This window comes from Numida meleagris, chromosome 2, assembly GCF_002078875.1.
Source record: "Numida meleagris isolate 19003 breed g44 Domestic line chromosome 2, NumMel1.0, whole genome shotgun sequence".
NCBI lineage: Eukaryota > Metazoa > Chordata > Aves > Galliformes > Numididae > Numida > Numida meleagris.
Genome location: NC_034410.1, coordinates 77,004,852 through 77,017,143, shown reverse-complemented (window position 1 = coordinate 77,017,143; position 12,292 = coordinate 77,004,852). Strand labels below are relative to the sequence as shown.

Here is a 12,292-nt window from a genome sequence, read left to right as displayed (position 1 = left end):
CATTCTTCTTCTTTTTATCATTTTTTTTAACTTATCTGTATTTTACATGAGCCTACTATAGAAACTCCAAAATGACAGGGAGAAAAAATAACCCCAGGAGATCAAATCTTAACAAAACTTTTCAAAACTGTAAAAAAGAGTAAGATATATTGATTTAACAGCGGGATGAAAGAGTAATTTTCTTATTTATGCTTGTCACACTTATTTCAAAGAATCTCCAAAACATAAAGTTTCAGGCCAATAATTTCTGCAGAATCAGTTATGAGTGGAGTTGATAATTCTCTAGTTATGTAAATTATAATTAATAGCAGTTAAGAAATACTATAACAATACAAAAATTTTCTTGAATTTTCTGAAGTCCTAAAAAAAAATCAGATTGATTGATGCCTGTAAATTTTCAGATGGTCTGAAAGAAACAAAACCAGTTTCATTATGAAGCAAGAGTTACAGTGGACTTAACAGTCAGCTACACATAAATTGTGTAGTTTTTGCTAAGACTCACAATTCTTATTGATGGAAATGCTTCAGGTTTTCCCCCACAGGATGACTCACAGTACATATACATTAAAAAAAACATTAGCGTACAATAAAATTGTTGCAATTCTGAAGTTATTGAGATCGAAGAGTGCTTAAGGTGGTTCAGTAGTATCTGATGATGCTACACCTATGGAAAGGAATGTGGTGGTCTCCCTCATGGGAAACACTTGCGCTTCTCCATCATCAGGTTTCAGGGCTGAAATCATATGGGTTGTGCAGATATCTGCGAACAACATGCAACCTGGGGAAGCAATCCAAACTCTAAAAAGATTTCCAGAATGTTCGAGAATTTATGTATAGTATTTGATGACAGGAACAAATATGTTTGAAATGGGAAAATAACAAAAAAAAAAATCAGTTGTAATTAACTCCACTTTGAATAGTACGCCCCTGTTGGACAATGTAAAATGCTAAACAACTGAGGAAGAAGGAAGTTGCAGCAAGGTTTCAAATGCTGCCTGCTTTCATGTGGCAAAGGTAGTCTTACATTCACAGATTCCTTCTCAAGGATGATGGCAGCTCCAACCGTTTTGTATAACCTCAGAGAAAGTGGTATTTGTTGCACAGGAAATAGGATAGTCGTTCTGAGATGAGCTCCTCTTCCATGGCCAAAGCGTTGTGGACTTTCTGGAACAGAATTCCTCTGAACCAGCTTTTCATGGTAGGAGAGCGTGAAGGCTATTCTGATTTCTCATTATAGATCATATCGAACAGTGCTTCAGCAGGACACCTGAGAAACGCCTGTCTTCCAAGACTCATATTAGCTAATAAAAAATGACTAATGAAATGAAAGTAACTGTTGAAAACAGCACCAAATTTTCTTATCCCTAGTAGTCCCAACGTCTCTTCTGTTCTCTTTTAAAAAAAAGGATTTAGCTTCAATACATTGCTCCAGTGTAAGAACAGAGTTTAAATTACCATCCGACGTCCAAAGTCAGGAAAGGTCATAGCCTGGTGCAACCTGCCCCTCACAAGCCATGCTCACAGCCTGAGCTGCTAGGGAAGAGGTAAGACATCTTCGATGTGCTAATACCAGACAGTATCAAAACTATGAGTAATGAACTAATGCCCAAATTCACACTCACTGTCCAATCAACTAAGGGATCGTAATTTGCTGGCATTCATTTGTGACCGATGCTAACTGGGTAATGTACATTTATAGGAGGTAGGTATTCAGCCGTTTAGAAAGGGGCACTGATAAATGCTTAAGTACCCTTTAAAATTCTAGCCAAAAATGACATATGCAGCAAGAAGCTGCAGGTGGGCAAAAGAATCAGAAACCAAAATCTGAAACCTTTTTCCAGGAGTCTGAACATCGGGCTGCGCAGCCAGAACTCAAGGGCCACTCTCACTGAGCAACAAACAAACTCTATTTATCACATTTTAAGTAACAATGCACAATTCCCAGACAAAGTTCTCTTTTTTTTCTTAAAAGTGAGGCTACTCTGGCTATCAGAGCTGAGAAATTATAAATATTTATTTCATAAATTCATAATATATTTAGGCACAGAAAATAATGTGTAAAAAAAGAGTTTGTAAGAATGAATGAAATAGCCTTAATATGTACAAAAAAGATGACAGAATAACCTTAAAATCTATGAAAAGGATGACAGAATACTCTTAAAACACAACTGCCTCCTTGCAGTAAGGAAATATTAAGAATTGCACCTTCTTTCATACACCTTCAGCAATTCCCATGGGAAGCATTTGGTGCTGAGATCTGCTCATAACACTAGGCAGACGGTAGTTTGAAATTTTTGTGTTCACTTAGCAAATACAGAACAGAGAACAGCCCAGAAGCTTTAGATTTTATTTTTATAAGTAGCAAAAAAATATATCATGGAATTTACTTACACATTAGTGGTAAAAATCCCATAGATCAAGTCCAATTCTGGCAGGAAGAAAGTGCTCTGCAGTTCATTATAGTAAAATGGAATTTCTCCAGGACGAGAGCAGTTCAGCCGAGCTTTCATGAAGGTAGTCCAGGTATCCTCCAGCACAAACTTGCCACCAATATCATTTTTGCACACCCGAGCAGCACGAGAGAAGACTGTTTTCCCACAGTCATGTTCCACTGCATTCTCTCGGAAGAAGAAGTAGGTGAAATTCCCAATGTCATAAGATGACACAAAATTGGGTTCTGAAAATAACAGAATAAAAGATTATTTGCTGTCTACCAGTGATATATGCAGTCATACTGACACAAAAGTTTATCTTCAGACATTACTTTTTGAAAAACGTACCTTTTATTATCCTTGCATGGAACAAGGTGTATCATGGCCCCTTTACAAGGGCTAGATGGTCTCTCAGCTCTGAGTGTCTGTGGCATGCAACTGTTCTGGGCAGCCTTGGCCCAGCTCACTGTTCTCTACCTTCAAAGAGCATCATTGAATTTTTCCTCTCCACCATGCTAGCATGGTGTATTCTTACTATGTAACTACTTCAATCTGTCATGTTAATCTCTGTTTTTGCTCTGCTACCAGGACACTCCAGATTACCACAATAATGGATGGTTACTGAGTGTGACTAAGAATATATTCAGTGGCTTTAATGAGAAGAAAGAATTCTAAACGACAGCATTTGATGATAAGGTAACATTTCAGTTCTATCTCATTTAAAAACTTTCTAAGTATTACGTTTTTTTTTTTTTTTCTTTTAGGTAAATAAATGGAATAAAAATGATCTAAGGAGTTAACAGCGATACAAGAAAAATCAGAGGATATAAAACAAAACAAAGAAACACACTAGGAAACAATATATGATAATGCTTCTTGAAAGAAAAGACAGAGTAGATACCAAAGACAATAAGCTTATAGCCCATTTCCCATAAGTATTACTAAGACTGAGAAGACTCCATGAGCTTAAGAGAGATTGACAACTTGATGAGTTCTTACAAGAAATACATGTTTGATATATGGATTTGTGGAGAAGAGCCCCCCTTGCATAGGGAATCATTATAGAAAACTGATTCCTCTAAGAAACAAGTAAAAATTTTGTTTTTTTAACCAATTTTATTCTAAAGTCGAAAATAAAACAAACTTTCTTTAAAAACATCCACTGTTATGTAAAACTCCAAAAAAAGTTTAATAGGTGAACATTTGACAGCCTTATTGTATTGAAAAAAAGCTGCTGTGATTGAATCTCAGCATTTTACAGGAACATTTCTAACTTGTCACATTTTTTAAGTGGAAGGAAAGGAAGGATGAAAGGCAGGAAAAGCTGGCATTTTGAACACTTCTCCAAAGACAGCTCAGCTCCCAGGTTATAGAGCCTCTTGTCCTATCGGCTATGCTGATAGTCTCCAAGGCAGGTTTTTGTCAGCAGTGGTCATCAGCTTCCTAGATATCTGAAGCTGAGTAGACATTTGAAACTCTCCCACTCATCCTCATAACTTTTATTTATGATCCTATTAAGCACTTCCTTGAGATTTGTCTGTAACACAACACATTTTCCCAAGACACAGCTCTGCATATTGAACACAAACACTTTTGGGGATAATTTGTCAGTACCCTGAGCTCTCACAGTTCACACAGTATCAGTGTATTTGTGTCTTAAAACACAAAGGCAAAATAGATTGGCAGGACTTGTGATGGAAATTACTGTAAAATCAGACTGACAATATATGAAGAGCTACAATATTAGTGAGCCTTTTCCTTGTTAGAAATTGGCTCTTCATTCAGTGTAGAATAACATGTAAGTCTTAATTACTAGTGCTGAAGTGAAAAAATATTTTGCTTAAAATTATCTCAGAATTGTACAGTGTCACACTTCAAACAGGCTGGACAATTCCGGAAAGGAATCTAATACTAAGTATATAACCACAGATACTTGAATGCAAAGGTTTTTTGTTGTTTTCTGTTTTGTTTTTCTTATTACAAACCTCAATTATGTTTCATTCATTCTCAAGATACATCAATGTCTTCAGCTCTACAGAAGAAACTCATATATATCTAACTAAAGCATGCTAGAAACAATGTCTTTTTACGAATATCAGCTAATTAAAAAAAAAGAATCCCCTGTCTCATTATCTGGTCTCAACCTGTATCAATACCACCTCCTGTATCAATACCACCTAGTCACTGCTTTTCTTAATCTTTAATGTATGCTGCTTTCTTCCCTCTATACAATATCCTTTTAGATTGCTCTTATATTCATGGAAGGAACTCATGGAAGAAAAATCATTCACTAGCTGCAGTGCAGCTTGGGCTATTCCTCCACCATACAAAGGTTAGGTCTCATTTAAAGAAGTATCTACGAGACATTAAAAAACAATACACTGAAAATAGCAAGAAAAAGTAAAATTTTCCAATTGTATTTGAGTTTTTGTAGCCTGTAATCCTAACAGTTCTTTGAAATATTCTCAAAAATATCTTGATTGGTACAAAGAGATTCTACTTTGTTGGGCAAATGCATCCATTTGATCCACATAGAAAAACATCCTGTACAACTGCTAAACACAGAAGCCCCTGCCTCACATTCAGGCCTGATGATGATGATTCTCAAGGAAGGTCCAGTGGCCTAAAAAGGTCTCTGCATTGGCAGAAGAAGATCTCACCATAGGGCCAAAACACTACAGGAAACGCTCCCAGTTAGAATAATTAATTACTGAGAAAATAACCTGTAGGAATAAAATTAATATGAAATGCATTCAGAATGTTTTTACGGTTCTTGAAAAATCCATGTCAATCTTGCAAGAGACTATTTTAAATATGTACTGATAATCATAGCTCATGTATAAACAAAAACTAGTATTTGTATTCCAAAGATTAAAAATTGAGAAATAGCCTATAATCTGCAAACACCTGTGCATACGCTGTACTGATTATGAAGTGATGAAAATATGACTTGCTCTTGAAACTTGTGAAAACTGTATTATCTCACAGCTACCTCAGGGAATTCTGTGGATCTGGAGGGATTATCATGTTAGGCATTTTTTAATTTCATTTTCTCTTTGGGAAAAGTGAAGTGAATCACTTCAAAGCTTCGAAAGAAAAATGACATTCCTATCTAGGAAAATTTAGTTTGTAAGTTTCCCAATATTGTGCTGTGAACTCCTATTTGTTGACATGGAAGACTTGTTACAAAGGTTTTTAATACAGGAGAGGAAATTACTTTTATTTCCTGCTGAATTTGCAGGAACAAATTTCTATTTGTTCTGGAAGAATAAATGCATCTTCTGTGAATGATAAGTGCATAGCATTCTGGTATGTCACAGGATACGGATAATATGGATCAACATGAGACTGTCAATCTGTAATAAAGTAATGACTATTGTAAATGATCTTTACTGTTTATACATATATATATATATACGTATATATAACTTATGGATGTGTCAGGCTTAGTAGATGTTCCCAAACCAAACAGAACCAACAGAATTGGAAAAGCAAGAAAATGAGTTTATCAACATGGCATGATGAAGTTTGCCAATATATGACATGGAGCAACACTACACGAGTCCAGGTACTGTAATGCTGCAGAGCCAGTTAGTGCTGCCTCTGGGCAAACACGGCTGCAGTGTGCTATTTCCAAAACTTGCTTACAAAGTGCAAAGCCCAGGAATCTCTGTAGCTTCCTTCTTAAAGTAGCATGACTGTCCAGCAAGGACTTTTCTCCACAGACTCTTCTAAGTTACCCCAAAAGGTGACTGAACCGTACAAAGTCAACACAGTGCTTCAGTCAGAAATAATCTGTTTTTCCAAAGTTGAGGACAAACCTACACAGTCTTTGTTCTTAACAAAAAGGCACTTACTAAGAAGGCTAATGCTTCCTGTTAGATTATTTTCCCCATCAACCCACCCACGGAATTCAGAGACCAAAAAGACCAAGCCTATACTCACTGTCTTCATGCTGATGCTTCCTGACAGTGCAGGCTGCTGGTGTATGGCCTGGCTATGGCTCTGCCATGGAGCACACCCTGATGCTGCAGCCTGAGGAACAGCATCCTTGCAGCACAGAAGCAGGGGTGTGCTGCATACCTGGGAAGGCAGCAAAGAGGTCACACCACAGAGTTAGGGGCTCTGGAGGGAAACCCTACATGAAGCACCTCTTGGCAAGAGCATCTAAAGCAAACTTCTCCCTGAGTCATGTCCAGGTTTTCAACAGGAAAGAAGCAGCTGGACTGGTCCAAAACAAGCCTGGGAAGTTAGTCATCAATCAAGCAATATGGATAATTAGGGGTATAAGTGTTATTTCCTGGTCTTGGCAAGAAAGAGTTATGATTTCCACTGAATGTCCCTATGAGAAATGACCACTAACGTTTCAAGTGAGCTGCATTCAGAGACCCAGTCAAAAGAGAACTGAGACCCAGAAATTTGAAAAGAAAGCTGAAATTAGAAGCTTGATACACCCATACGCAGATCATATATATATTTATAACTCCAAACACATATGTATACACACTCACATATACATGTGCATATATAATATTCAAAATCTTAAAAATCTAAATGCTGGTCTAGTGCTGAATGACATCCATCCTCACTAGATCAAAAAATCACACTCTCATACTGTTGGTCTCTAGAGATCCATTTGGTCTCTAAGTATTCACTTGATTCAAATATTTATATTCAGCAATATAGTTAATAGCATTAAATTCTAGAAACATGCATTTGGTGGTATTTTTTATGGTGGGTTTGGGGTTTTTGTTTTGTTTGTTTTAGTTTGGTTGTTTTTGTTTCTTTCATAAAGTTCAATTTACCACTAAAAATGCTCTAAAAAATGGAGATAACAGCAAGAATATAAGCTCCAAATATGCTAGTCTTTTTTTTTCTTTCACCTTACTAACATAATTAATGAAGTACATTTCTTATTTGCATTTTGCCATCTCAGTACTTCTTTTGTAATTATATTAATTTAGCACAACTCTGTGCAGCTGTTGGAAAACACTAGAGATCTTGCATTAGGCTGACCCATGCACTGCTTCTCAAGAATGCTTAAGGACAAATCTTAATCCTAGAGTAAATTTTTCCTACAGTGTTAAACTCCGTCGAAGTAATACATAACTTGTAGTCATCATAATTATAAGCTCATGAGGTGAAATGGAAAACATTAAGTACCTGAAAAAAACTGGTGGAAACCACTTCTTATTAGCAGCTCTGTGTATCATAATCATCTGGAAGACATGCTTAAAATGCTAGTCTGTCACACCACAGCTGACTGCCAGTCTATTTTAACTATTTTTTTCTCCTCAGTGCCTCAGTTCTCCATGTGCTTTTTTTAATACTCTTTCTTTAGTTCAGTTGAAGGTTTTATGGGCACGGACAAGCAAGGACTACAAAATACAGTGAAAACATGTATGTCAGACATTTTTTTTCCCAATCTTCTCTTAAATTGCTGATAGTTTTTATAATACAGCCCAGTGTAATCACAAAAGTGGATGCACACATTAGACATGATATTCTCTAACAATTTCTGAAATGTAATTATCTATTTTCTCAAAAATATTTTTCAGATACTATATTACAAAATTCCTTTTATTATCTGTCATTTATTTCAAATAAATCTGCTTCATTTTCAAGGTAAAGTGTTCCTATACAGCATAATATTTTGTAATTTATTACATAATTTTCTTGATGCAAATTTGTCAGTTGCAAACTTAGTGACAGAAATCATTCTCTACTCTGATCTGGTACCTACTTAAGTCCTTGAGAGTCCTATCTGAATTTCAGTAGATTTTTGGTCGCCTGTATTCACTGGATAGGTACTTTACATAGCAGGATATTGGGGAAGTGGGGCAAGGAGGGAAAATACAGATCACTGCCTAAATTCTCTCAGAACCTCTAGAGGTTTGGGCTATCTGGATCTATCAATAAAATGCAGAAGTTTGGATGCTTAAAATGCCAAACATTTTGATTGCCATTTCTCCGCTTCTTTTATTATTCTCTTTTATTTTTTTCCTCTAATTTGGTTTTGCAGGAAAGGAGTCAATGAAAAGTCTTTTCCTGATGACTTAGGCTTCTTTACAGTTTTCCTTTTTCTGTTTTTTTTTCCTTAATACAAAAGAAATCAGAGTTCACTTTCACAATCATCTGCTTTTCTTTCCACTGTAAGGCTTGACACGTCTGCTACTGAAGTTCTATTTCTGCCTCCAATATTTCTGCCCTCCTTATTTCTTTGGAGAATGCTGTTTTTTTCATGTTCTTGTTTCCCCAACTTCATCAAGTTCATCTCTTTCTCTCTTTTCCTGAGTGAGATGTATTTCAGTTCTAATTTCTTTCATTCTCTCTTGCTTACTTTACACTACAGTTTTCTGCAACATTAATGAAGCAGGGCTGGGCATGGATGATCTGTTTGCCTTTCTTTCTTCTTAGTTTAGCCAGTGTGAACAGATATGAGCAGCCTAGGTGAGATATAAAAGAACAGGCTCTGCCTTCAGTAGCTTTCTAGACTTTTCATAAATGAAAGAGGGCTGTTGCTGCTTCAGCTAAGTTGGATAAGAAGTTAAAAAACCATCTTTGAGGGAAGTGTTGCCTGAGTGAGGAAGTGCTATGAAAGTGCCTTGTAGTAACTTAGTCTGGCCTAGGACAAAGGATGTCAGGGAGGTGTCTCCATCCCGCATCAGCTTCCCAGTCCCCTACACTATCATTGCCATCTGGGGGAAGATACGCAGCTTTGAAAGGAAAAACACAGCACAACTACTCAAATTTTGCCTCTGGTAACAGCTCCAGTGGAGAATCCTAAGGATATGTTTCAAAACCAATAGACATTTCCGTCCTATTTTAGGATACTGGCAAAAAGAAAGATACACACAAAGGATCAGAACCAACTGTGTATGTGACAGAACCAAGGAAAAGTCATTATTTATCTTCTTGCAAAATAAGCAACAAATGATAGCATATGCCTTGAATATTTACAACCTGGTCTCCTGTCTGAAAGCTAAAGACCAAGCTGCACGTATCAACTGGATTTGAGTTACATAAAATATTGCATAATAAGAAAAGCTGTTTCAGGTAATTACAAGGCTTTTCAGTAAAAACAAAAAAACAACCCTGAATTATTGTACCCATTTCCATTAATGCTTTGAAGCAAAAGTGGAAGGATTATTTTTGTTTTTAGCTCATAACATTTTTCCACATATCCTTCTACTACCAAGAGTTATAATAATAGTGCACAAACAATAATGAGAATGGAGTCAGAGCTGCATTAAACCCTTCTAACCAGCAATCTGCGAGAATTTTGCTTTTGCTGTTACTTGTGAAGACTAAATTAAGACTAAATTAAGACTAGATTATGAAGCTTTCTATTAAGCCAAACATTAAAAAAAAATCTTAGAAGAACTATTTTCAGAGCATTTAATAACCAAGCAGCAAGAGGGAAAAGTCATGATATTGTGTCTACCAGCAGAGCAGAAAAACCCAAACACTCTTATGTGTTTCTCAGCAGGAAAGGCTTATAATCTGTGCAAGTTTTTTTTTCTGTTTTGGGGCCACGTATGTTATTAGATCACATTTTAATCATCTATAGTCTGCCCACTGATAAAGTAGCCAGGCATTTAGCACAAGTTTTTATTTACTTAACATGTTCCAAGAGCATATATCATAATATGCCTAGGAAAAAGAAAACAACTACAATGCATTTCAAGACCGTTAGAAGCCCAAACAGTCTGAATATGCAAGTTTAAGCCAAGGCAACTGGCAAAGAATGAAACCAAATGTCCCAGTGTTCTGCTCTATGATTTAACAATGGAAGGGACTGGGTTATCATACTCTTCCTTAGTCTGTTTTGCCCTTTTATGGGCTAAGGGAAGGAAGGAGACACTGTAGACTAAGCTAAATTTCACTAATAGCTCATTTCACAATGAGGCATCAAATCAACTTTCATTGATTTGAGGAGGTGAACTGAAAGTAGAAATACCTTTACTAATTATAAATGTTGTACTACAGGAAAAGCAGTGGAGGCTTTTCATTGTCAATCTGAACCCACTGAAGTTTGTGGACTTCAAGAATAACTCTTCCCTTTACCTCTATACTCCAGACCAAATTATGATGAATTCTGCCCCTACTGCACCTTCTAGGTCAACCCTAAGACAGCGATCAACTAGAAGCACTCTAAAACAGTAAATTCCAGATATGACTTAAAATTCATGTTATGCTGTGATTTTAAATAGACTCAAGTAAACAGCACGTCAGCAGTAAATCAAGCTGTCCTTTTTTCCTTAATGAAAGATCTACTGTATTTGCTATCATTTAATGTCCAAAGCAGAGTACTAAGGTAGACTATTCCTTTTCATGAAATACTACTAAGGTGATTTTAAAAAGGTCTAGAATCACACTGCTCTTTTCTGACCTGAAAAGTGGGCTGAATCTCAAGGCTTTGCTGATTGCTTTGGTTAGGAGGAGAAATCAACAGAAGAACTGTCTGCTTCAGATGTAATGCTCAGTGTGTGCTGTCTGACCTCAAATTGTTTCTCTCAAGCACAGAAGTACTTGAATACAGACTTAGAGAGAAAGAGAAATGAAAGTAAGTAGCAGAACATGTCTTAAGGAATAAAACATTGGTAAGCAGCCTTTCTATCTTCTTCAGTTGTTTGTCCCTCTCTATACATACTCATGTGAGTAGCTCCAAGAACTATTTTTTTTTTGTCTACATGGGAAAAGACAAAGCCAAAATCATGACAGAAAGAGGTGGTTTCTCTATTCAGAAGTTCCATATTTACTGTCCTGCAGCCAGCTGGGTACTAGATGGAGATAGTACTGGTTTGTTGCATTTGCCACTTGCATTTAATGACTATAGGAACACCAGGAAGTCAAATAGGTTCTATGAGCAGAACATTAATTTATTTTTGTGGAAAAACAGGGAATTTCTGAGGTAAAAAATTGTAACTGGTGAACATACTCAGGCATAATCAAGAGCTGAAGAGGCTACTACTCCTAATTTTAGAAGACAGCAAATTCAATAACTGCCTCCAGATGTTTCTTCCCACTTTCACTGAGGAAAACAAGACTGTTTACACACTAAAATTTTCCAGAAAATGAAAAACATTTAGGAATTGGGCAGATACTTAACACTTGGTCAAGTGCTCTGTCTGCTGTTTGAAATTGTCAGTACAGACAAAATTCATCTGATTCAAATTTCAGACTTTGGCAGAAGTGACTGTTATATTGCTCTCTATCATCTTTGAAAGGTCTTGGAGAATGGGAGAGGTCCCTGAAGATTGGAGGAAAATCAGTGTCACACCAGTCTTCAAAAAGGGCATGAGGGCTGATCTAGGAGTTACTAGCCAGTCAGCCTCACCTCCCTCTTTGGGAAGGTGATGTAACAACTTGTTCTGGATGCCATCTCCAAGCAACTAGAAGAGAAGAAAGTTATCAGGAGTAGTCAATGTGGATTCACAAATGCTATCGACCTGGTAGCCTTCTATGAATTCATCGCTGTCCGCGTAGATAGTGGGAGAGTAGTGGATGTTGTGTACCTTGACTTCAGCAAAGCTTTCGACACTGTCTCTCACAGCATCCTTGTAATGAAGCTTAGAAACTGAGACAGATGAATGGATAGTGAGGTAGATTGAGAACTGGCTGACTGGCAGAGCTCAGAGAGCTGTCATCAACAGTGGAGACTCTGGTTGGAGGTCTGTAGCTAGCGATGTTCCCCAGGGATCAGTACCGGGTCTGGTCTTGCTCAGTATCTTCATCAATGACCTGGATGAAGGGATAGGGTGCACTCCCAGCAAGTTTTCTGATGATGCAGATCTGGGAGAAGTGGCTGAAACATCAGAAGACTGTGCTGCCATGCAGTGAGATTTGAACGGGCTGGA

The 12,292-nt window shown here is 37.0% G+C and overlaps 1 protein-coding gene across 6 annotated transcripts in view; it reads right to left on the bottom strand.

Moving 5' to 3' along the window:
* Window positions 1–12,292, bottom strand: part of SEMA5A (semaphorin 5A) — a 325,269-nt gene that overhangs the window by 122,400 nt on the left and 190,577 nt on the right. For all 6 annotated transcript variants that reach the window (XM_021386099.1, XM_021386098.1, XM_021386095.1 and 3 more), the window contains one exon: window positions 2,392–2,677. In XM_021386099.1, coding sequence (XP_021241774.1) covers window positions 2,392–2,677 — 286 coding nt within the window. The remainder of the gene's footprint in view (window positions 1–2,391; window positions 2,678–12,292) is intronic.